The following is a 24,752-nucleotide window of genomic DNA, read 5'->3' on the forward strand; positions in this document are numbered from 1 at the left end:
TATCGGCTATGTATTCCTCAGATAAAAATACATCTGTCAACCTGTATGACCTGGTTAATAACTCACTGAACAATTCTTAAGACTCATTAACGAATTCTATGTTCAGTAATACTCAAAAACTCAAAACTCTTTTTGTTCAGCAGTACAAGTTAAACAGTGAGCATTTTATGAAAAACACATATATGATTTCAGACTTTCCTTACATTCAAACAGACATCCTGGTCTGACCTTATGTGCACATGCAAACTCCCAAATCTCATGTAAACACTGGATTGGTGACCTGCGATTGCCCTGTGTCCTCTACGTTACATTGCTGTGTGATAGTGTAACCTGCGGCTCTCGTGTCCCAGAGCTGTGGACAGTGCATTTGGCTGGGACAGCTGTTTGGGCTGCAGGCACACTCCCGGCTCCACTGATACTCAAGTGTGTGGAGTTCACAGTTCAACAGATCCTTCACCTTCAAAGATAATATGGCGACACTCACTGCCGCTGATATGAATGACACAACAGCAGGAGATAGATACTTGGGAATGGAATTGAGAGTGAAGATGTACAATAATTTGACAAGAACAGATAGTAATTATATTATTAACAGATTTTAGTATATTTGCTAACTTAAAAATGACGAGGCCTGAAAAACAAAGAAGCAAAAGACATACTAAAACAATGTTAAGTATGGTATAAGTAGGATAATTCTTGAATATTGAATTGATGAACTATCTGGGTCAATTATGTCTCTAAAAACAATTTCTATAGTGTAAAGTGTTGGCATAATATTTCAAACTTGATTCTGAGGAAATTGCCCTAGTACTCCATAATGATTTTGATAACACAATGATCATTAAAACACTTTTTCAGATTATAGGTGCATTTTCTTTTTATGTACTAAATAATTATTATTGTTATAATAATTATATAGATTTACCAGGTTGTTTTATACTAGATATAGATTAAGGCTATTCTAAGACTATTCTGGAAAGAACCATTTTTGTCCTATTCAACATCTGACCAAATGAGCATCTAGTTTTGATATAACTTTTAGTATAGCCTGCCATTTCCATTGTTTTTTGTTTTTGTTGTTGTTGTTGTTTTTATTTTTATTGGAAATATCACCTATTTTGTGTTAAAAGTGTATCTGAACACAGAACGTCAGTCCTGTCATATGTTTAGCTGCTCCTATAGATGTTGACTGTAACCCACTGAGCAGTGCAGGGTGTTGTTAGCACTAGAACCACCAAAGACAGAGACAAAGAAAGGTCCCATTGACTGATACAGATCTAGTCATAGCTGCCACAGTACAGCCTTATACCTGGCAGGCTGCTTTCATTAGACCCACATAGATCTCATACTCTTTAATGCGCTGCACTGTCCGATGTTATCTGTGCTTCATAATGCACTCTCACAAGGTTCATATTTTGTCTTGCTTTTAGCACAAATTAGTCCAGGTTGACCATGTGGAATTGATTTTCAAAATGTCCATGAATCATCTTTAATGGTAAGGTAAAGCAAATGGGAGTTTTCCCAACCTGGTGTCTTTTCAACATGCAGTATAGTTATCAAACAAGCAATCTTATAGTCCTGAGATGCTCTGTCCATTAAGTTAGAAATGTGTATCTCATTATTAGATCTTCTTGTGACCATAACTATATTGTTTGCTTCTTGAACTTTTCAAAGTAACTAATAAAAATGGTTTTAAGTAGATCAGTGCAATTAATAAAATTTTAATCTAGGTTGTGATTCAGTCTTCAGTGATTCAGTCAGTTTGCATGCACTTTGAAAGAGAGAATTTTAATTATTGACAGTACATTTTGATTTATTGTTGTATAGACTTAAACTTAGACAAACTTTATTTTTAACTTTATTTTCCACAAGGGAAATTATTTGAACACAGTAGCTCACACATAACAACATAATATAATAACAATAAGATAAACAATATAAATGGTAATAAAAATATATACAATAGTATAATATTGTTCTACACTATTTTAGGACTAAATGGAGGCATTATGAAACCTTTATATTATTTTACTACTATTTATCATGTACAAAAATAACAGAGTTTATCTTGACTGCTCTGACAAACATACATGCTTACTGTAGTAATGTTGCTGTGTTATCTGCTGGTGCTGAGAGCGGCTGTCAAGTATAAGGTCAGTGCATGATGTTCTGAATGTGTGTATGAGAGAAGGAGTGTGTCTGTGTATGAGACCAGGGGTGTGTGTGTGCGTGTGTGTGTGTGTGTGTGTGCGTGTGTGTGTGGCAGGGGTGTGTGCTGATGGAGGGCAGATGTGAGGTGTGGCTCTGCTTTGTGTAACCTCAGATACAGAGAATCACTAGAGACAGAGTCAGTCCAGGGAGGACCATTTCACAGGATTATGGGATTGGTGAAGGTGATACAAGAATTAGCACTTGGGTCTATCACTTTAAATAACAGTGTTCATTTGGAAAAGGATAGACGTTAAAGGGCCCATATTACGCTGTTGTCAGATCTATGTTATAATGTTGTTTCCTCATCAAAAACATACCTGGTGTTCCGTTTTGTTTCACTCACATCTGAACACACAAACCCTGCATATTTAGAGTTCTTCTCTACAGGAAGAGCTCCATTGTGTTACACTCCATACACCTTGACTAGAAGCAGATAATTTGGATATTTCAACACTGGAATTGCCCAGTTCTACTAAACTAAAAGTGAAATGTAGCTATTAAACTGAAAACTACAGCTTCATACCATTTTGGGAGATGTACACAGACTAATAATAAAAGGTGTGAATGAGACAAAACTTAATTTGTTTGTTTTGCGTGATATACATAGGATGTTTAAAATAAATGAAATATAGATGTTTTCCAGACATTTTAAAACTCGGAATTCACAATTATGCGGTGTGAATAAAGAATGCATATGAAAAGGTGCTAATAAAATAAATAGATTATTATTAATAATAAGTGATGTAAACTACAATATGTTTTACATTTTGAGCGTTACATGTGTTAAACAAAATATCATATTCTCTATAAGGTGATTTTACTTTAAAACACAAATAAAAACATTTAAATTCTTTATTGTTTGGTATCTGCAGCAAATTAATTGGGGTAGACAGACACAACACACTAATGAATACATGTGTGCACTGGACTTGTAGGCTTTGAATGAGCCTTGTCTCATTTTTCCATTTCATTCATAAACGTTGCAGCTCTGCATATTAAACTCTAGCTCCCACTTTACCCTGCGTGGTCCTGACCAGGGGCTGTTGTTGCCCCATACACACCATTAAGCCGCATTATTAGCACATGTACGAGGTTGCATTGTGGGAAAACCGAGTGCGACGCGGCGGTGCGTGAACACCATAGTAAACATGGGTCATTATCAGCGGTAAAGCCCCCAGTCCAATTATGTGGCTGTTTGACTTGCTGTTCATTTACGGTGAGAAAGGCACAGATAAGGCCATTTAGGAAGCCGGGTGTATTTAGAGGAATAATGAGGAATAGAGAGAGAGGTGGTGAATGAGAATAGAAAAGGGACAAGGAGGAGCAGTGTGGGAATGGATGTGTTTAGGGACTCCCTGCAGACAGCCCGGGACATGGGAACACATAGTGGTCCTAATGAAGCATGGCTGCCCCTCGCTGACTCCACAAGCTCCAGTCAAAAGTGGATGAAAAGGCTAAACAAGAAAAGGTCAAGTTTGTTGGTGTCTCACAAGCAAATAGTGAAAATGAAAATGGATGAATGTACGCAGATGTAGGTAGGATTCAGAGTACACACTTGGTTCAGTTCAGGGATAAATGCTCCAGTAGAACATTGTATCTCACAATTTTGAGCAATACCATAAAAAAAACTCTCTTCTTGTTTAAGAATTTCTTTTTCTACAGTCTCTTGACCAAGGGGTAGCTCAAACTGAATTTGTTCCATGCATTAACTTGTAAAAATATGCAATAAAATCAGTGAATCACCTCAAAAGCTAAATAATAATCTTTCCTCCAACATAATAGTTATTTAAATATTTAGTATTGTGTCTATTGAGGCTATAGCCGACTAAAGAAATTCTTGATCAAATAAAGTGGGTGTGGCTTTGCCAAAAGTTTTCTAATTTCTTTTTATCATAAAAAGCAGTTAGTATACAGAGTAGTACTAATAGGCAAGGTTATCTAAAGTATCTAAAATAAGATACTAATCGATACTAAAACTGAAATACCAGAACGAGATACTTATTTGAGCATGTATCGATATCAAAAAGTCACATTCACAGGGCAGAAATGAATCTTTTCTAAATAGCTTTAGAATGATTTTGAGCTTATCAGCAAAGAATAGGTTCACATAGACTAGTATACACTTATTGACCGCATGCAACCTACCTGGACAACTGAGAGATTACACTGACATAAAACCGCACGGTAATATAAAAGATGATACTATGATTAAATGTTGAAAATCACATTCTGTTGTCTAAAGAAAAAGTGTTTTATGATCATTGTGGTATTGGAATCAGTACTGAGTATTGAGTCTTTTCCTTAGTATCAAAATCAAATTTGAAATGTTTGTATTGTGACAACACTAGTAGTTAAAGACATCTTCACAAGTTAAAAGGTTTAAGGATCAAACTGTTGAGTCCTTGTTAAAACTCCACCTACCCTGTGATTTCTCCTCTCTGCTACTGAGCATATAAATCTTAATCTTAATAAAAAAGCTTGTCGACTAATGTTAAAATGTGGTCCACTAAGGAACCTTTGACTAAATGACTAACGAACCACAGCCCTGTGTTCACTGTTGTTATGTCACCAACTGTTTTTTTCTTGAGTTCCAGAATAGGAAAACACACAGTTTAATTGACCAGAATACAAAGTTTACAAACAGTCCGCAATAACTTGGATGCACTTTTGACCGATGTCTGCTTTCTGTCAAAGCCATCAATTTGACCGAAACCTTCTAAGAAAACGTCCTATTTTCTTTTTCTTCTTCTTTTCATTTTCTACATCATTTCCATTTGGCAAGCCTGTTTACCAAAAAATTTCACAGCTCAGTACTATTACTGGCATTTGGTTGCATTTTAAAGCACTGCACGCAGCCAAGACATCAAATAGTTTCCAACCATGCAACAAAAGACTCAATTGATATTAAAATATTTCTGTGATTTTTTGATGCATCTAAAGATATCTTTGTCCATGATGTGAAATTCTACTAGTTAATTTAATATTTTAGACATAGTTGTTCTATTTTTTGTGTGACCATATGTAGTCACTTACCTTGGCCTGTCATTAGAGTGTCATACTTGGAGCATTACCTCACTGGTCTGTCTCTCTCACTTCATATTGCCTTTTTAAGGATAGTCTCTTTACCCAAAGTCATTATCATAAGGCGATCACTTCCCACTTCAATGGGCCTATCTTCAGTCTGTGATGTGAAGTGGTTTGCCGTGGCTGGGACCTGTCCACACTTGGCGTCCTCTCTCACCATGGAAAATAAAAATGTAGAATGATAACAGAGAAAAAAACATGGAAGACTTGGATAAATAGTAACATTATGAGGGAAAGTTGCATGGATTAGTTTAAGCTATGATTTCCTGTTGGCTTCAATACGTCCACTTGTACTTTGTCCCTAGAGCCGGAGTAGTTTATTCTTAATCTTCTTATTCAAAATGTAAGAGAGTGCAGGTGATCTGTAGCGGTCAAAAGGACAATCATTTAATTAGTTTATGAATATAATACAAGTAAATTATATTCAGCTGACCATTTTTAATACCAGAGGTGAGGTCCTCAGTGAACTGTGTACTAAAAAACATTTCTGTCTTATGAATGCCCTTATTTAGAGAAGTATGACTTTGAATTGGAATAATTCAGAATTACAAAATATGTGTGTGCGCGCAACTGTCTACCTTTGACTTGTTTCTAAAATTGACCAAAACCCCCCCCCCAAAAAAAAACTCTCCCGCTGACACACTTCGATTGGTTATATTGCCCCATCTAGTGGCCGAAGGGTTGAACTGCAATCTAAAATCACACTGGCTCTATTGTAAAGATCAACTGTTTCTTGTTATCTAACCTGTCTTTTGTTCAATTTTGTATTTTAGAACTTTGATACCGCTGTTTGATGACGACACTGGACTTCTCATTCTGGCTGGCATGGTACAATTAATATTTATAACCCTTCTGAAAGTTTTATTTTATTTTTTTCTTATTTCTTTGTTCTCTATAAATATTGATGGTTTAATTTCAGGTCATTGCATCATAAACTTTTTGGTGTAACTAAAGCTTAAACCTTCTTTGAATACTAAAACTTTAATGTTGTTTTTTTGCTTTGCAGGGAGACACTGTGATCGACTGCTTTGAAGTTTCTACCTCTGAGCCTGTGCTTACTCAAGGTAATGGCCAGGGAGCATTCAGTGAGACATTTTGAACTGATCATTTTACAGTTGACATTGTTTTGTTTATACTTTCTTATTGTTTGTAGTGAGCCACTGCCTCACCGATTCATCTACTCGAGGCGTTTGCACGGTGCCCAAACTTGAACTGGATGTCATGTCGTGTGAAGTTATGCGTGTTCTTCAGCTTACAGATAATAACATAGTGCCAATCAGCTATCAAGTCCCTCGTAAGGTCTGAAACTATTGTATGTATGGTCACTAATGTTATCTATGAATTTCCATTCTCATTGTGTTTTCATTTGTGCTCCAGAATTCAGGCACCGAGTTCCATTCAGATCTATACCCAGATACAGTTGGTACAACCGCTGCCATGTCTGCTGATGAGTGGTGGCAAGGGGGAAACAAGCAGGTACACTGACATTTTTATACATGAAGTTAGTCTAGTTAGTAGATGTCTGAATTGTTCTATTTTTTGTTAGGTGGAAAAAGTCAGCCTTAATCCAGACAAACGGCCTAAAACTCAGACAACCAATCAGATGGCAGCAAAGAAGGAAGTGGCCAGCAGTAAAATCAAGGATGTAAGAGACATTCACATTGTTGTAAGTTTATACACAGAATTTCCAGTATGAAATATGGAGTTATTGTTGTTATACTAAATGGCAGGATCCAGCGCGTGGTTGCTCCACCTCCAGTAGCCCTCTGAGCACCCCCAGTAGCAGTGCAGTTCCGTCCCGCTCACCCTCCTCCACCTCGGGCCTCTCCTCTGGCTTTGTCCCCAGTCCTAGTCCCAGCCAGAGCGCCAAGGCCATCCATAGCCTGCTTGGTATGCATAAACAGCTCATTAATGTCATTCAAGTATTTCTGAATCGTGACATTGTTTTAAATGGTCTTTGTCCAGGTCCCAGTACAAAGTTCCGTCACATTCAGGGGTCTGTGATGCACCGGGACTCTCACATCACCAACATCAGAGGACTCAACCTGACCACCCCTGGAGAGTGTGATGGCTTCTGCGTCAACAACAAACTTGTGGCTGTTCCTCTGGCCACCTCTGGAGGGCAGATTGGTGTCTTTGAGGTAAGTTGTTTACATGGTCAGTCCAAATACTGTGTCACTTTGTTTTATGCCTGTTTGGCTCTTATAACAAGTTTAATACCCAATGAATGTGAGAGTTAAACGGTTAATAGTGTATGAGAATAATAATAATACTGATTTATTTATAATACTTTTAAAGAAACCCACTGATCTTTTTCAAATCGTATTATCTGGTAAACCATTTATAGAAATCCAAATATAAGTAAATGATGAAATATTTGTAATGTCAATTATTCTATTTACGAAATATACTACGAATTTTTACTGCCACAGCGTTCTAAGCCTGGCAGACAACCAGACACAAATGTGCCCACCATCCAGAACTCTGTGAATGTGGCAGACCTCTGCTGGGACCCCTTCAACACACATCTCCTGGCTGTTGGTAGGTCATTGTTCTCAGTTTGGACTTTTATATACTTTGACTTCTTTTATTTAGTCACAACATACTCAAATAAATATTTTTCAACAGCTGGAGAAGACGCCAAAATCCGTTTGTGGCAGGTACCAGAGGCGGGCCTTGTTGAGACCCTGACTGAACCTGAGCTCATTCTTCAAGGTATAACAAAAATAGTGATGCAAGCCCTGGAAACTGCTTTGCTGTCACATTACAGATTTCCATAAATTCGTTTTGATTTTATTATTTTCTTGTTAGGCCACACGGAGAAGATTTATTCCATCAAGTTTCACCCTCTGGCCAGTGGGCTGCTGGTGTCCTCGTCCTATGATCTCACGGTGAGACTGTGGAACTTGGAAAGTGGAGATGAAGTCAAAGTCCTGTCTGGACACGAGGATCAGGTGGGTGCTGAATATCGCCCTGACACCACACATCTGGATAAATCTTTACCTCATGGAGTTTTTCACTATGTCTGCCTTTGATTCTTTATTTTATAATTAATATACCTTCCTGTGTTTTACATCCAGGTGTTTGGCATGGCGTGGAGTCCAGATGGCAAGCTTCTGGCTACAGTTTGTAAAGATGGGAAAGTTAGAATATACGACCCTCGCAAGTCAGCTACACCTGTGCAGGTCTATAACACAACATTTATTTGCTTTAAATGCTGTTAGATTAATTAAAACATAATTTGATGAAAATGTATATTCACTTACTGTAGGGAGGGTTTCAACTGTTTTCAACTGGACACTGTTTTTGCTATCGAGATATTTCAGCTTGTCATTTTCCATTTCAATTAATTGTTCAGTTGATCACTTTTGAAACATTCTCTCCATTGAACCACTCCTGGACGAATGAGGGATTACACAGTCTACATTTACTTAACTTCGTCTGTTAGAATGCCTTTAAAATTTATTGATTTAATAAATTATCAATCATTGCACACTTATTCCCACATTAATATTTGAAGGATTCTCTTTTCCTTTAAACCTTTCTCTGTCAGCTAAAAAATACATAACTGGTTTATTAGAAAGTATAACATATCATTTTATTTTCAAATAAACTAGTAGAAGTAGAAATTATCTTGTTTCTGCTGCTACCAAAACTCATGCAATGTTTATTTAGGAGGGTCCTGGTCCTGAAGGGCACAGAGGGGCTCGTATTGTGTGGGTGTGTGAGGGCAAGTATCTGCTGGTAACTGGATTTAACATGTGAGTATAAGTTGCTAATATTAAGTCTTGTCTATGTGAGCTGATTTATTTTAGATGGCTATTTTGTTTTTCTTCAGTCAAAGTGAGAGAGGTCTGTACTTGTACTCAGCTGATTCTCTGTCGTCTGGAGCTGTGAGTAAAGTGTATGTGGACGTCGCTCCCTCAACTCTCATCCCATTTTATGACCCCGACACCAGCGTGGTCATCCTCACTGGAAAAGTAAGGCCACTCATTTCAGTCTTTTAAGCTGAATTTTACTTTTGTCTATTATCATTTTTGTTTTGGTTTATAAATAGTAAGTAATTACTGTTTTTTTTTTCTTCAGGGTGACACTCGAGTTCACATTTATGAGCTTGTTCCTGAAAATCCATATTTCATTGAGTGTAGCAACTTCAACACTCCTGAGCCTCACAAGGTTACTACTACTACTACTACTACTACTATTACTACTACTACTACTACTACTACTACTACTATCATTATTATTACTACTTCTACTACTTGTCCTTATCTTCTCATGTCTTTTTGATGAAGCAATAAAAACTGAACACATATTTTGTGAACAGGGCTTTGCGTTTTTGCCCAAGACTGCATGCAATGTCCAGGAGGTGGAGATAGCAGTGGCGATGATGCTCACCAAGACCACCATAGAACCTGTTGCCTTCAAAGTCCCACGGGTGAAGGTGAAACAGTTACGCCACCTGCTGGATGATATTATATTGCATTTGTACATGTCTTTAATCTGTAGTTGTGCTTGTGATGTTCATCCAGAAAGAATTTTTCCAAGATGATGTGTACCCAGATACTGCTATTTGTTGGGAACCAGCTCTGACAGGGTCTGCTTGGCTCTCTGGCATCAACAGTCAACACAAGAGGATGAGCCTGAAGCCTAAAGACATGACTCCAGGTGCTGTAATAAACAATATGAATGTATGTAAAATGTGTGGATAAATATACATGATAAAAGTTGCTTTAATATAGTTTATATTAATATGTTTTAAATATGACTTACTAATAATTAAATATTCCTTACTAATAAATATATATATACTGGATATTCTGAAATAAGATTATATGCATACTCTCTAATAAAATACATATTAACTACTAGGAATGTAACAATAATCGAAATATCGTGATATCGTATTGTCAAAAGTCACACAATAATATCATGTGCTGTCACAATATATCAAATCACAAGTTTCTTTGTTTCTTTACAGTAGCAACATCTTATAAACATAGAGAACTACATATCCCATGATTCATTTCAGTGCAGACAACATGAATAAATATGTTTTTTACTTGAATTCTTGGGATTATGACTGTAATAATTCACACCAAAATCTTGTCAAGGTATTTTAAAAGCATAAAAGTGTTCCATCTACAATTATATTAGCCTCTTCAGAATGTCACAATAAATATCATACCGTGAGATGCATATAGTGATAATATTGTACTGTGAGATTTGGATATTGATACATCCCTAGAATATGATAATAAATGTTGTACCAAATGACTGGTCAAACATTTTATAATGTTAGTCTTGTTATTATGTATAATATCGTAATATCGTGAGCCTCACAGCCATATCAGGAGCTTCCCCACGAAATCGCAATAAACATCGTACCGTAAGGTTCATACCATGACAATATCGTATTGTGAGACTCTTATATTGTTACACCCCTACTAACGACTGCTATTTCTTCTACTTTTCCTTCCCTTCCTTTAGTGTATTAGTCCTTTATTTAATGCTCTTTGCTTGCTTTTGTTGCACATACACCTGAAATAATATCTGCCTTTTCATGATGCAATCTTTAGTGAGTGAAGCTCCCAAAGAGGCACCAGTGAGGAAATACATGCCCTCTTCATATTACCTGGAGGAGAAAAGTGATGAGCAAAAGAAAGAGGAGGTATGCCTGTGTATTTTTCATGCTATTGTGTAAACATTTATCTTAATTAAACTTATGTACTTTATTTTTTGTGTACAAACTAGTTGCTCAGTGCTATGGTGGCTAAACTCGGAAACTTGGATGACCCTCTGCCCCAGGAAGCTTTCGAAGGAGTTGATGATGATGAGTGGGTGAGTGAACTGTTATGATTAGACTCATATCATTAGGGTGACCACCACTTGTTCCTGTGCTGAGTTCAGAATAAAAATTTTGTGTAACTGTATTTCTGTTCAGTTGCTTTTTCATTTGGTGTTATGCAGAATATACTTACATTTCTAAAAATCAAAGGAATACATGGCTTCAAACTGCACGTAATCAGTGAGAAAAATATAAAACACTGCCTTTGTGATGTGTGTAAGTGTGATTTTTCCTTCTCTGATCAGTGATAAATAAATGCATAATAAACAGTGAAACAAATGTAACGCTGTTTTAATCCTTTGTTGCGTCTTTACACTATAACTTAAATGCAATCCTGTGTGAAAGTATTCAGAGTATTCAGAATACACTACTCTGACTGAACCATATATCAGAATACGTTACAAAACACCTTTGCAATTAATACACACAAGTACATGAGTTACAAGTACATAATGCAGGTATTTAGTATTTTATAACTAAATACATTTTCAAAGTATTCTTCCCATCACTGTATGTGTGTATGCTTGAACTGAAATTTCCCGAGTCTGTCCCTCCGTGTACCACCACATGTGCCTCTCTTTTTTCTACAAATTGAGGTGGTCACCCTGTATATCATTAATACTTGAATATTCAGTGTGTGCTAAATGCATTTGTTTTGTTTTTTTAGGATGACTAGATGAGAAATGTCTTTGCCTTTTTGCATTGGTGCCAACTGGAGAGGCCAAGTCTAATGTTGCCACTTGTCTAGAGGCTGTTCCACCAAAATGTCAATTACGTGTCAAATACCTGCACATGGGAAAATACTGTACAATGTGAATCTCCACTATCACAGCAGGGATCCTTTGGATGTAATCGTGCATATGTTTTGATATGAGAAAAACAATGTTTACCTTGTCGTCAGATTGCATGAAACTGGAAGTAATCTTTGGGTGACACATTTGTAATAGTTGGGAAAAACCTGTTTTATGTGAATCGTAATTTTAGTGGTTCATTGTCTTTTGAATATCAAGAAAGCACAAATCATTTTCCACACTTTGAACAATGTAATGAAAAAATGAGTGTCTTACGTATGTATGTGTTATAAAAAACGTTTTTTATGAATACGTTGTAAATCAGGACCCACGGTAACTACATTTGAGTATGCCTTTTATAATCTCTGAGACTTGCATGAATCACTTGCCTATTGTCTTGACAGGCCTTTGCACATGCTACCTGATGACCCACATGTGTCTTGAAATTACGTCTGTACATAAAGGCCAGTACAGGGAGGACAACACACATAATGAAATCTGTCTTCCTATTCAGTTACACAGGGCACACACTCTCTCCTGAACTGCTGTAATGCAAAAACTACACTGAGAATACAACAGGGTTCTTTATGTTTTCCACGAACTGCCATAAAGTTACATGTTTCTGCCATTTTTAGATACATTACAGTGTTTCTCTTTTTTATATTTTCTACTATTCAAATAGATATTGATTAAAATACAATGGTGTTTTAGAGGCCTTTAGAGGTAAATGATTGTGATTTGTTATGCTTTGATAACATTTTGCTGTAGAATAATTTTAGTTTTATGGTTTTGTAATGTAATTGTAGATGGTCAGTATCAATGGCGACTCCATTCCACACTCCACCTCAAGTCACTCTCCCAGGCATTAACCAAATGGCATTGTACTGTAAAACTGACCCTAAATGTGGCCATGCACAATCATGCACGTCATGTTTACACAAAGTGCAGGTGGATGTTTGATGTCTGTTCTTGTGATTCTAAATTGCAATATGGTGGTGTTTATTGGATTTTAACTGGAATTTGTGGTTTAAAATTATTTTACAATGTGCTTGTTTTACTTATTATACTGGAATAAAACAATTTTTAATCACTTTATTATATTATGAGGCTTTTTTTTTTTCACATTTCTTGACAAAGTTAATCTAGTGGATCCTCCCTACCGCTAGGTGTCAGTATCGCATAGTTCTCCTCCCTGTGCTCTTCTTGATTTCAGATCTGCATTGAACTTTGACCTCTCAGTCACCTTCCAGAGCGTCCATGTGAAAACATCCACGGGACAGTCCGTGTGAACTGTACAGGCACATCAACATGGTAAGAATATTTACATTCAGTGAGATGTCTTTCTTATACATTTACCAAGACCGGACAGTACGTAGTTTTAGCGGCACACTTATTTTCCGCATTGCTGTTTTATCATAGACGGTTTTTGTATGGTGTGGACTTATGTAAGCTGTAGTCTGATGAATTGTTGTGTTATTTGATACAGCATAATGAGTAAAATAAAGCTGGAGATTTGGGGATAGTGTTGTCTTCAGTGGCCAAGGTCGCATTACGCAAGACCTGCTGATGGATGATTGTCAGAGGAAGGAGGTCACGTTCACGGCCTGTGTTGTCTGCACTGCTGATGTAATTGGTCTTAATGAAGATGTCTGTTTTCTTTATAGGCTAAATACCTGGCACAGATCATTGTCATGGGTGTGCAGGTAGTAGGACGCGCATTTGCCCGTGCCTTACAACAAGAATTTGCTGGTACCCTCTTTCTCCTCATTATTAATTTCTGGTTGCATTAATTTGGTGTTAATATTAATTGGCCTTGTGCTTATCTTGTTGTTATTATTTGCCTTACAGCCAGTCAAGCAGCAGCACGCGCCAGGAGCACGGCGGGACAGCAGTCTGCAGCAGCCTCCAGTATCACGGGGATGTCTCTACAAGAGGCCCAGCAAATTCTCAACATCAGCACATTGACCCCTGAGGAGATCCAGAAGGTGCAGACCACTCAATGAACAATGCACGTGCCTTACATTCTTATTGGCGCCCTGGTCAAATTTATTATATATGATGATATTTGTGTAATGTTAAACTTATGTGCTCACTGAAACTAGTCTTGTGCAGATTGGGGTGAGGCAAACGTCCTGTTACTGGCTTATATGGTCATTATGTTTAAAAGTCCTGATTACAGAAGTTGATTTTGGGACAGACATTTTTCTTTGGGCTCAGAAACTTGTAGGCTACTTGACTCAAATCCATATTTCGGTCAAATTTTTGTTATTTGTTCATGTGCATTCTACACTGTAGCTGTTGCTTTTGTGTAGCGTGCTGAAGCTTTTGGTGTATTGGGTTTATGTTTAAAGGTAGTTTGACATTATCAAAATTCATACGAGTTTCTAAAGTGTAGGCTCAAAAGTAGGAACTTGCTGCCCTCACGACTTAAACTTAGTGTCAGGCGATGATCACTGATCCTAAACATTGTTTTAAAGATGTTCACATTTACTGTAAATACACTGTATTGACTTTTCCCTTAATATTGTGCCAATATTGTGATATTTTTGGCACAAATTAAGTGTATAAGATGATGCAATATTTAAGCTAAAATAACAGGGTTTTTTTTGCCAGTTTGCTTATTATTTTAACAAAGCAACAAGAACAATTTTTAACAGCCCACTTTGCTGAAATTTGTCTTTAGTGCCAATAGTAGTGGAGGGTACTTGCATTCTCACCTGACTAAATGCTTAATTGTTAATTCTTGTGTTTGTTTTAAAATGTATAATTGTCCTTTTCAGAATTATGAGCACCTTTTTAAAGCTAATGACAAGTCAGTTGGTGGTTCTTTTTACCTTCAGTCAAAAGTAAGTACCTCAATGACCTTTGCTGTGCTTTCAGTATTTAATGTTGTTAATGTTTGTTTTTCTATACTGTTAATTGCGGCCACATAATGGTCTTATGATCTGCTGAATAAAATGCAACACCTGTCAGTGCTATTTGCTCATAGATGTAAAAAGTACATACAAGTGCTAATTTTCTTCTTTGTTGTTTTGAGGTGGTTCGAGCCAAAGAGCGACTAGATGAAGAATTAAGGATACAGTCCGAGCAAACACAGAAGTCACAGCAGAACACAGAAACATGAAGTATGAATGAAACCCCCCAATTGTCCTCTCCCCCTCCTCTGTAAATTATGTCCTAATAAAAAGCCTACCTTTTCTTTAATTTGTTTTCATTTCAATTATTTGCATTAGCAGAAATTCACATTCACAGAACCGGAGCTATGGTGTAAAATAAACACAAAAATGTTATCAAATGCAACTTTATTAAAGATTGTTCTTTTCATTGACATTATTATCAATATCGTAATAAAATTCCTCTAAAACAGGAGAACACAGCTATGTTGTACCAATTGGAGACTTTACAACTCTAAAATTCTGCATGTTCAACCATGGAACATGATGCCAAGGAAAAATATATTTTTATAACATCATTTTTGTAAAGTGTATTCGGTAGTTTACCCTATAATAATAAAAAGGCACTTTGAAAAATTAAAATACTGACATAATATCTCACAAATGTGCAAAAACATAACTCGAAACAGGCCTTGCATGGCCTTTGTCTTAACATTAACCCTTTGTGCAACATTGTGGCACCTCTGATAGCAACATATTTATGCCCTGGAAATTTTAATAGCATTAAATTAGCTTATCCAGAAGCAAGTACCACTTTACAATTTACAAATACAATTTCAAATTCTGATTGTTACAAATACACTTGGTTCCTAAAATGATTGATGGCTGTATGCTGCCAAATAATGTAACGGCATACTCTTGTCTATAGCTAAAAGAGAGAAAGTGCAGTTTCATTACAGACCGAGCTCAAAGGGTTAATAGAGGATACAGCTTATTGAATATGGAAACAATATGGACCCTGGTCGGATCCTTGTCAATGTCAGCTTTCTACTGCCTCACTGAGTCTTAGTCCAGCAGAGGACACCATCAAGTCCACAGCATCTGGGTTGAATGGTTTCCATGGTAACCATTTCAATGTCTGATGACATCCCACCTGGAAATCTGTAATGATACGAGCTGCTTAAAATTAACATACGTGATGACTGAAGCCTCTCACCGTTATAGGGGAATAGGAGGTACATCATCAGACAAATGTGTTTGTTATTTATTTGCTAGTGGATGCCTGTTTTCCTCATCTGTGTTAAAAGCCTAGTGGCCAAAATGTGTTGATCCTTTGGGCTTAAACTATAAAAAGGTTAAAACAGAGGGTGGACAGAGTTCAGTGGCACAGATTATATTGTAAAAGCTAGTGTGACTGAAAGGGAATGTTCTACTGGCCACTAAAGCTGCAGAAGTGAAAAGACAAGAGGAGGCTGTCTGGCACTGCTTTGTTGGCTTATAATGTATATTCCGGATTTTCTTCTTAATGTCCTTGTAGCACAGCCACCAGTTCAACAGTATCAGAACAACATCAGAAGAAATTCCAAAATGCAATTGTATTTGACTAAATGGGAACTACAGAACATAACAAATCTTATTTATACTAATACTAACTTGCAAAAAATAGATTAGTGTGAGATTGAGATCATGAAATTTTTTTTTTTAGATCACAATATTAAACCGGGCATATAATAATGACACAGACCCTTTAAAAGGTTATACTTTTGAAATACTGAACCTCTCGATGATAAATAGATGCCAGTAAACTGTACACATTTCCTACTCTATCACATCATGTTGTGACCTAGATTTCAGTCCAGCCCAAATTGGGAACAAGTACCCTAGAAGCAAACCCAAATCCTGTTTTTTTTTCTGCCTCACATCAACCCCTTTTAAGACTCAGCCGTGGCAGCAGAAAGCTGAATGCAGAGCAGCCATTGCATTACAGACAAGAAGCAACTTCAACATCAGAAAAAATGTCTCGTCAGAACTAAATAAAAATAATGACAAACATGAAACCATAACTGAGAACTGCATGGCAAACAGAGATGCAGAGGTGAGGAGCGTTGGCAGAAAACTTTAAGGAACTCCTTTTGTTGCGTAAATCCTATCCTCACCCTCTACCTTCCTCAGCTGAGGCAGCAGTCAACAGTGTGGCCATTTAACCCATTTTAGACTGAACCCTGCAGCTAAGTACAGCTGAAAATAATGGCTGTTGGCAGTAACATATTTCATATAACATGTAAAGGATATAGTTTATGTTAAGTGCGACTCGACTGCAAAATGGAATCAGGAGAAAGTTTTCCCACAAGTCAAAGAGTTTCTTTAGAGAAGCCACTGTGGACAGGGTATTGAGGCAGTTTAAAACAGTGTGGCTTTATAGGCAGTCCAGCTGTGTGTGGCATTATCTGTATCCTCCACACTGGCACAGTGCACAGCCCTCGCTCTCCCTGTCTGCTGCTGATGGTCTAACCTCACTGTGGCACTTGTTGAACCTGGGACACCATTTGCACCAATAAAGGCTGGTTTGGCCTTGACTGGATCACCACCTGTTTAGCACAGCTGGTTTTGGGTCGGCTCACTTCATAACACACGACTTCAGTGTTTATCGCCACAGTGCTCTTTTCATAGACCAACTGGCAGTGTTGATTCAATTTACGAGAAAGCAGCTGGACAATCTGACTGCAAACAGCCAGCGTGCTAGCAAGATGTTGTGCACTGTGCCTTACCAGAAGGGGGAGCCAGATACATCAACGTCTTACCATTTAATTTGTGTAAAAACATGTCATAATTAAAAGTATTGGTCATTGTCAGGTGATGAAACACCACTTGTCTATTGAAGTCACTTATACTGCTCTGTGTCCTAAAAGCCCATTGTCTGCATGTCCAACAGTCTGGTCTAATGGGCTGGTCCTTGTTTTTGCTTCCCCAAATGGGGTGAGATTGTCAGAAATGCTCTCTACAAATACATTGAGGGAGCTGAGAGGTTAGCAGCAGTTCTGAGGTTACTGTGCGACAGTATAACCGTATGACACAAGTAAGTGCTGTATTTAACAGATCTGTCTCTGAGAAGGGCCCTGCTCTAAAGCTGACATATCCAGCTTATCCAGCACAAACCCTGCACAGAGACAGTTTGAGTTCACTTGCCTCGCACAGCAAGTCTGTCTGAATTACATTAATCACATCAGCCTGTGAAAATGGGTCATAGCTTCATAAATCAGCTGTGAAAGTCTGTGGTGGATGCACTTTTACCTCACAGTGAGTGCGTCATTCAGTTTCGTGTCTCTTTCTCACTGTGAAGTGATAGGCACAATGTCGATGAGGTGAATATTTAAATATGTGTCAATCAAACTGGACTTTTAGAAGAACACAGAGCACAAGAAAAATACAGACACAGGAATGTATAACATAAGTGAAGTCTGTATCAGTGATACAGATGTACGTGTTACTGGACAGTTCTTGGGCCTCAGATTCCCATCCAAACGAGGCTTGCGTTGATGTCATGTGAGGTGTAGTGTTATTGGAGGAAGTTTGTCTCCCGTTCCCATCTCCTCTGAATGCATTGCTTAAGTTTGATTGTGCGAGCCGATCCCTTTCACCTTTGACCACCCGTACCCTCGCCGCTGTGTGCCCCTCCCTCCCCCCGGACCCCCTGAGCTCTTCAGGAATGTGTGAGTGTATCAGTTAACCACAGCTGGCTTCAGCACCACAGTGCCTGGGGGTATGACCACCCAGGACAGGGGATCATGAGAACCTCCAGTGGAGAGATTCAGGGCCCCCCCAGTCACCTCGGGCTCCACTTCCTCCATGCGGCCCTTCTTGATGGAGTGAATTCTGCGCTCAGACGCGGCTCCCAGCACTGGCATCATGGGCAGGCCCAGGGCGGCAGAGGGGAAAGTCGAGGAGAGCAGAGGAGACTTAGCCAGGCCCAGGTGGGAGCCATTAAAAGACAAAATGGAACCTGGTGGAGACCCTGGGCATCCCAGTGAGCTGAGGTCCAGGGGACGGGGGCTGAGGGGGGACAGAGGCAAAGAGCCCCCCAGACTCTGCAGAGCGTGGCTTCCCAAAAGAGCAGCTGCAGCACTAGGAATGATAATGTGGGCCCCACTCACGTAGGACATTTCTGAGTCCTTGCCTCCTCCATTGGTGAGCCCTGCAGGCGGACCCTTCAGCAGTGAGCCGACCCCACCTGGAGAGCCATGCTCCTGGGCCACAAAGTGACCATGGGCTTTGATGTGCTTGCGGAGGGAGCTGGGGTCAGTGTAGCGCTTCAGGCAGCCCACCATCTTGCAGTAGTAGGGCTTATCCACATAGTGAGTGCGTGTGTGTTTGAAGCGGTCGCTGGAGTTTGAGTAACGCTTGTTACAGCCCTCGTATGGACAAATATACGGCTTCTCACCTGTGGATACAACAAGTTTGGTTAAAAACCACAATGCTCAATAGCTCTTCTAACAACATACGGTCATACCATCCTGGCACTACAGTGTTTAACACTGAGTATTATATTTGTCACTAAAGCATTTGAGTGGGGCCCATTGCTGACCTGTGTGGGAGCGGTTGTGGATCTTCAGGTTCTCCAGACGAGAAAAGCTCTTGTTGCAAGTGGGACAACGGTGGGGCTTCTCATTTGTGTGAGTGCGGATGTGGATAAGCATCTTGTACCTTAAACCATATAAATAAAAACAGTGACTCTAAGGCATATAAAAAACAAACAAACAAAAAAAGCAGTGACTGATTTTAGGCTAAGTTCACAGTTTACTAGATACTATATACCTCAGCAATAATATCTCAGTATCTTTTAAAACTCAACTCAAGAGTATTTCTTAGATGCTTGTTAGTTTACAGTAGTTGCTAAAAAGTCTACCTACAGTCTACTCACAAACCCACATGATATTAGTTTGCTATCATCTAAACTGAAATTTGTTTTTCATCAACAACATTTTGTATCCCAGTGTATAAACCAAATGAGTGTATTACATACTATGCTCAAGCTGTATACCTACTCACCTGGCATTGAACCCTCTCCCTTTACGTGCACAGCCCTCCCAGTGGCAACAATACCCAGAATCCTTTTCAGGTTTGACGTGAAAGTCGTTTACATGGTCCACTAGGTCTTGCAGAGAGTCAAAGAGGTGATGGCACTGTCAAAGACAAGATAATGCACAACTTTAAATGATGGTAATGATACAAGTAGAGTACATTAGGTTCTCCATGTGTATCATTGTAACATACCTTCTTCCAGCGGCAGGCCAGCTGTTCGTCTGCTGAGAGGTCTGGAGACGCTCTTTTGTCACTCTGGCTCATAAACATGGAGGATGGCAGGTGAAGCCCTGTCCCAGCTCCAATTGGCACAAAGAACTGAAAGGCCTGTGAGAGGGAATTCTGGGAAAATGAGAAGAGGAAATGTGGTATAATGTCTACACTATATCCTAAAATAATGGGATAAAATGAAAGAATGATATTTTAAAAAACTTAATATTATAATTTGTGATAATAACATTTTTAATAACAACTTTTTTTTTTTTTTTTTTTACAAATAAGTTATGACAGAACTAATAAGTTATGACAGAAGTCCATCCAGTTGAAGAACTGAATTTCTTTTGCTATGGATCCTACCTAGATGAATGAGGGGATTACAAAGACATTTGAAAGTTAAAAAAGATCAATTCATTTGTCAAACTTGTTCAATGATAAATGGCTAATCTACATGCATTTCCACCTTCACAGTGGTCATTATATTTAGCCTGTAGCTTCCATCAACTATGTATGAAGTTCACATCTTTACTTTCTCTCTTTCTAAACCTCACTTTTACTTTGAAGACACCCACCACACTCCTCCAAAGCTCACTACATCCCTGAGCTTGGTATGGGAGCTGTAAAATTCATTGAACCTCAGCAGGAGCTCAAAGGGCTAATATACCACACTCTGGCACACCCAGTCTCAAAAGCCCACAGTCCCATGCTATCTCCCATACTGTGTCCTCATAGATTCAGATACACTGGTGAGTGTATAGAAAGATAGAAAATATGAATGTAACTAATTGCTTTAAATGAGACCGATTCCCTGCTATGTCTGTGCATGCAAAACTATGTGAACAGCTTTAGGCTACAGAAACACGTGAGGTCTACCGTAACTACAAGAAATGCTGGATGATCCACATAATAGCAGTAGTTCTACCCATTCCATACATAACATGAAAACTGTGCAGGCCATTGTCTTGTATATGCTGGGGGGGCACCAAGTTCGCTGAATGGTTCCAGCCAGGGCCACTGAATTCAATTGGGAATGAATTGAATTAGGCAGCGTGAGGTCTGCATGGCTGTACCTTGTCTCAAATCGGATTACGCGTGTACACACTGAGAAGCGCACACACGTCATGCCAGCGAGGCCACACAGAACATGCACAGGAGACACAGGAGGTGCTTGATAAGAGGAGGCCCAACACCCTGCTCTGTCACAAGCTAATGGGATAGTCTGATTTCCTCATAGACGGACACATAGCTGTTGTTTATCTACTAGTCCCGTCACTAAGTCAGTCTGCAAATAAAGGGTGCCACACACTGAAAGGAAAAGCCCAGACATTTCAGTGCTATAAATGTATAAAAATATGCTTTTGTTTTTCAGGGCTGATGAGATTAGCATTGTACATTTATACAGGCCCTTTAAGATTTTGTAAAAGGCCTGTCATGATAATTACTATATCAACTTAACGTTCAATATATGAAAGCTAGTACAATACATTTTGGGGAACAAAAAAGTCACTTCTATGAGTAATTATTGGTTCATTCTCTTAGTGATATTTTTAAACATGCAGTGCCTAAGCTGCAACAATAAATATCTCAATATTTGTCTGTAGCAATATATTGTGCTTCAAAATTTCATAATAAAGCCTGCAATTGATCTATATTGCTCTTTAGACATTTAAAGACACTTTACATAGCATTATCCATTCACTCTACAGATGATAAAGCTACATTTATAGCCAGTTGCTTTGGTGTAAACAAACAGAAGTGACCCTCGGACCATCACCAATCACCAACATCAGTGTATTGTTTAATAACATCATTAGACAATATATAAAATTATCATATCATAAATATATGTAGATTTGAATCACAAAATGTGGAAAAAATAGCAGATTAAAAATAAATATTGTAATCAAACAAAGCTATAATGTGATATGTCTGCAATGTTCTTTCACATTTGTCTGATACTCTAATACACATTTGAAGCCATGTTTTAGATGGAAATATCTTCTATTACTGTTCTCTGGAGATTCATTTTCATGAGTATCGCCCATCTTCCTAGTTGGAGCTGAGATTATCCTCTGTCCACTTAGCCACTGCTTTCCCAAAGCTTTTTTTTATATTTAACATTTATTTGCAGGGAATATGTATTTGTATTAAGGAATTAGGTCTAGTGTACTACACTGAGACATCCTTTAGGCTCCTATAGGGATGGCACAATTTGTAGGACAGATCACCAGATGGCTTGGCTTGGCATATAGCATCATGGCTGGATTTTTGGCTGGATATTGTGAAATCTTCTTCTGACCACTTACCCACCCACCACTTGAAAGCCAGATCTGTGTTAGCACATATCAAAGTACAAATGCACGTGAAACTTATTTGTACTACTTACCCCTGAGGGGACGTAGCCATTGGATGTTTCTGGGGAGCTGGGGGTGTGGCGTGAGGAGGGGGACATGCTGAGGTCCACTGCAGGGGGGGTGGGGGTCTCCGTTCGGTCCTGAGGTACCACCTGCACACCTAACACACAAACACACTGGGAGTTGTTCACATTTGTCTGATATTGTGTCTTGATATGTAGTCTTTGCTATGCTAATAGGTACTATCTTAAAATATCTGTGCACTAAACACCAGCAGAGGGCACAAAGATGAGGCTTGCGCAGTATAAACAAAGAAGAAGTAATGTCATTAGAGCTAAAGTAAAAACAATTTCAGCACTAAATCGTAAACATATGTAACATATTTCAATGTGGGCCATATGCGGGCAAAGAATTCATGTATGCTTTCAAAACAGGAACATTATACATTGGTTTCATAGTCAGTTTAGCATAGGGGTGATATTGATAAAATATATATATCAATATTTTAACCCAATATTTGGACTGTCCAACAGAAATGTGCTAAAGCATGTTTTTTAATGTATTAGATGAGGTTTAAGAATCAGACAAATGTAAAATGACTAGTGCAGAAATATCATTTATATATCTTTTTTTTTTTTAAGTTTACACCACTTTCGTTGTTGTTTTGGGATAGTTTTCTATTATACAAAATACAATATATTCAGTATTTCAGATCTGCAAATATTCAAAACAAACAACATTAACAATATTAGTAATATTTCAATATATAGTCCACCTCTAGTTTAGCATCATACACTGTAGCTTGTGTGTCATACCATTATGTGGAGAAGGTGGAGATGCAGGCTCAATGATAGCAGTGCCGTCATCGGTCATGTGCAGTTGGCGGGCGCGTTTGGGGTGAATTGGAGAGAGGGGGCGACCTGGCACCCCTGTCTCTCCCACCAGCCCGTCGAGGCAGCTTCAAGTCCAGGGGCTCATCCAGGGACAGCATGACCACAGCCCGGGGACCTCCCACCTGTACAAACAACAGTCACAGAGGGGTACAGTCAGACAGGCCTGGAAGCGGCGTTTCCTTATGAAATACTGCGGTTGAATGTAAAAGAGCTCAGCAGGGGATTCCTACACCTGCAATATTTCCCATGTGAGCGTTGTGTAAGCCCCGCATTCCTCTGCCTCCCAAGAACTGTCCAACAATGGTAAACTGACCACAATCGTAAACTGCAACACAGAGTCAGCGAGGGAAAAATAAACATGCACACGCTGAGATTGGTGACCCCCTCCTCTTTTTCCATTCTGACCTTTACTCACACAATCTTCTCCAGGAATGTCTACAATCTAATCCAGATGGTCAGTCATACCAGCAGTGCTCCACCCACTGGTCACAGGCTGGACTTTTGCACCCGGTCACATGTGCCCCCTCGGCCCACTCCTGCTGCCCCCCTGAGTGCACCTTTAGACCCCTTGGACCTTTTAGGACCCCCCCAGCATTGCCCCCGGGGACATAAAGGTCCAGCTGGACCCCCTCCATCTTTCACAACCTGACCCATAGACCTGGCCCGGGGCTCAGACAGGGCATCTGAGTTCATTTGCAGGCAACGCTGACCTCATGCAGCACCATCACCTTTTTCTATGTTAGCAGTTGAACAACAGGAATTATATTTACTTAGCTTCCACTGCTAAAAATGCACAAACATTTAAATTTACAACTACTCCAGCCAACACATGTAAGTGTAAACCATATTTTATAAAGTGCTACACAAGTTTGGAAAAAGATTTGATTTGATTAGATTTGCAATTTTAATAATATTATAAAAGCATTATAGAATAGGATTATAAATAAACAAGTCCACGGGCAATAACATTCATTTTTTAACATATTAAGATAGCATAATATATGGTTTAGTATAATATTGTCAACTCTCTAATTAAAAAAAAAAACCTCACTCAAACTCGTCATTTTGTTTTTCATTATAAACTGCTCAGTAAGTTCTGCCTTAAACCTGGTTCAGCTACACACTTGAACATGGTATAGACAAAAAGCTTGTGTGAATCTCTGTTTTTGAGCTCTCTCTCCTCATAGCGTTTGAACACCATGTTTCATGCTCTTTCATACACTGCTGCTACTGTACTCCTGGTTTATGGCCAAAATCTCTATTCATGAATGTTAGGGTTCACTGCTCCTCACCATACAGCATACATCACACATCAAAGCATTGTCATATCTGACTCGTTGTCCTACTAAACTAAACCAGTTTTCAGCTTATGGAAATTTGGA

The 24,752-nt window shown here is 38.7% G+C and overlaps 2 protein-coding genes across 3 annotated transcripts in view; one reads left to right on the plus strand and one right to left on the minus strand.

Annotated features, from left to right (window-relative positions):
* The window catches only part of LOC110169868 (mitochondrial import inner membrane translocase subunit TIM16-like), a 93,775-nt gene extending 78,637 nt beyond the window's left edge, over positions 1-15,138 (plus strand). The window contains exons 4-25 of one of the 2 annotated variants that reach the window (XM_055152652.1): positions 6,069-6,123; positions 6,302-6,359; positions 6,449-6,594; positions 6,673-6,771; positions 6,842-6,961; positions 7,026-7,185; positions 7,261-7,436; positions 7,728-7,836; positions 7,924-8,010; positions 8,107-8,249; positions 8,376-8,480; positions 8,971-9,056; positions 9,134-9,275; positions 9,382-9,471; positions 9,623-9,739; positions 9,828-9,963; positions 10,875-10,966; positions 11,050-11,136; positions 13,599-13,683; positions 13,783-13,919; positions 14,715-14,780; positions 14,972-15,138. In XM_055152652.1, coding sequence (XP_055008627.1) covers positions 6,069-6,123; positions 6,302-6,359; positions 6,449-6,594; positions 6,673-6,771; positions 6,842-6,961; positions 7,026-7,185; positions 7,261-7,436; positions 7,728-7,836; positions 7,924-8,010; positions 8,107-8,249; positions 8,376-8,480; positions 8,971-9,056; positions 9,134-9,275; positions 9,382-9,471; positions 9,623-9,739; positions 9,828-9,963; positions 10,875-10,966; positions 11,050-11,136; positions 13,599-13,683; positions 13,783-13,919; positions 14,715-14,780; positions 14,972-15,058 — 2,383 coding nt within the window. In that variant the 3' untranslated portion in view covers positions 15,059-15,138. Of the gene's footprint in view, positions 1-6,068; positions 6,124-6,301; positions 6,360-6,448; positions 6,595-6,672; positions 6,772-6,841; positions 6,962-7,025; positions 7,186-7,260; positions 7,437-7,727; positions 7,837-7,923; positions 8,011-8,106; positions 8,250-8,375; positions 8,481-8,970; positions 9,057-9,133; positions 9,276-9,381; positions 9,472-9,622; positions 9,740-9,827; positions 9,964-10,874; positions 10,967-11,049; positions 11,137-13,156; positions 13,246-13,598; positions 13,684-13,782; positions 13,920-14,714; positions 14,781-14,971 lie in introns of those variants that run through there. The other variant, XM_020935476.2, reaches the window with a different exon arrangement.
* Positions 15,139-15,254: 116 nt separating this feature from the next.
* glis2b (GLIS family zinc finger 2b) lies at positions 15,255-23,700 on the minus strand. The gene is given in 8 exon segments (XM_055152256.1): positions 15,255-19,266; positions 19,411-19,529; positions 19,875-20,008; positions 20,100-20,249; positions 22,510-22,637; positions 23,293-23,390; positions 23,392-23,492; positions 23,603-23,700. Coding segments are annotated over 7 exon segments (1,425 nt in total). The 5' UTR covers positions 23,469-23,492; positions 23,603-23,700; the 3' UTR covers positions 15,255-18,547.
* Positions 23,701-24,752: the final 1,052 nt, after the last annotated feature.

The sequence above is a fragment of the Boleophthalmus pectinirostris genome, unplaced genomic scaffold (assembly GCF_026225935.1).
Source record: "Boleophthalmus pectinirostris isolate CB_2022bp ecotype Guang Dong unplaced genomic scaffold, ASM2622593v1 HiC_scaffold_17, whole genome shotgun sequence".
Lineage (NCBI taxonomy): Eukaryota > Metazoa > Chordata > Actinopteri > Gobiiformes > Gobiidae > Boleophthalmus > Boleophthalmus pectinirostris.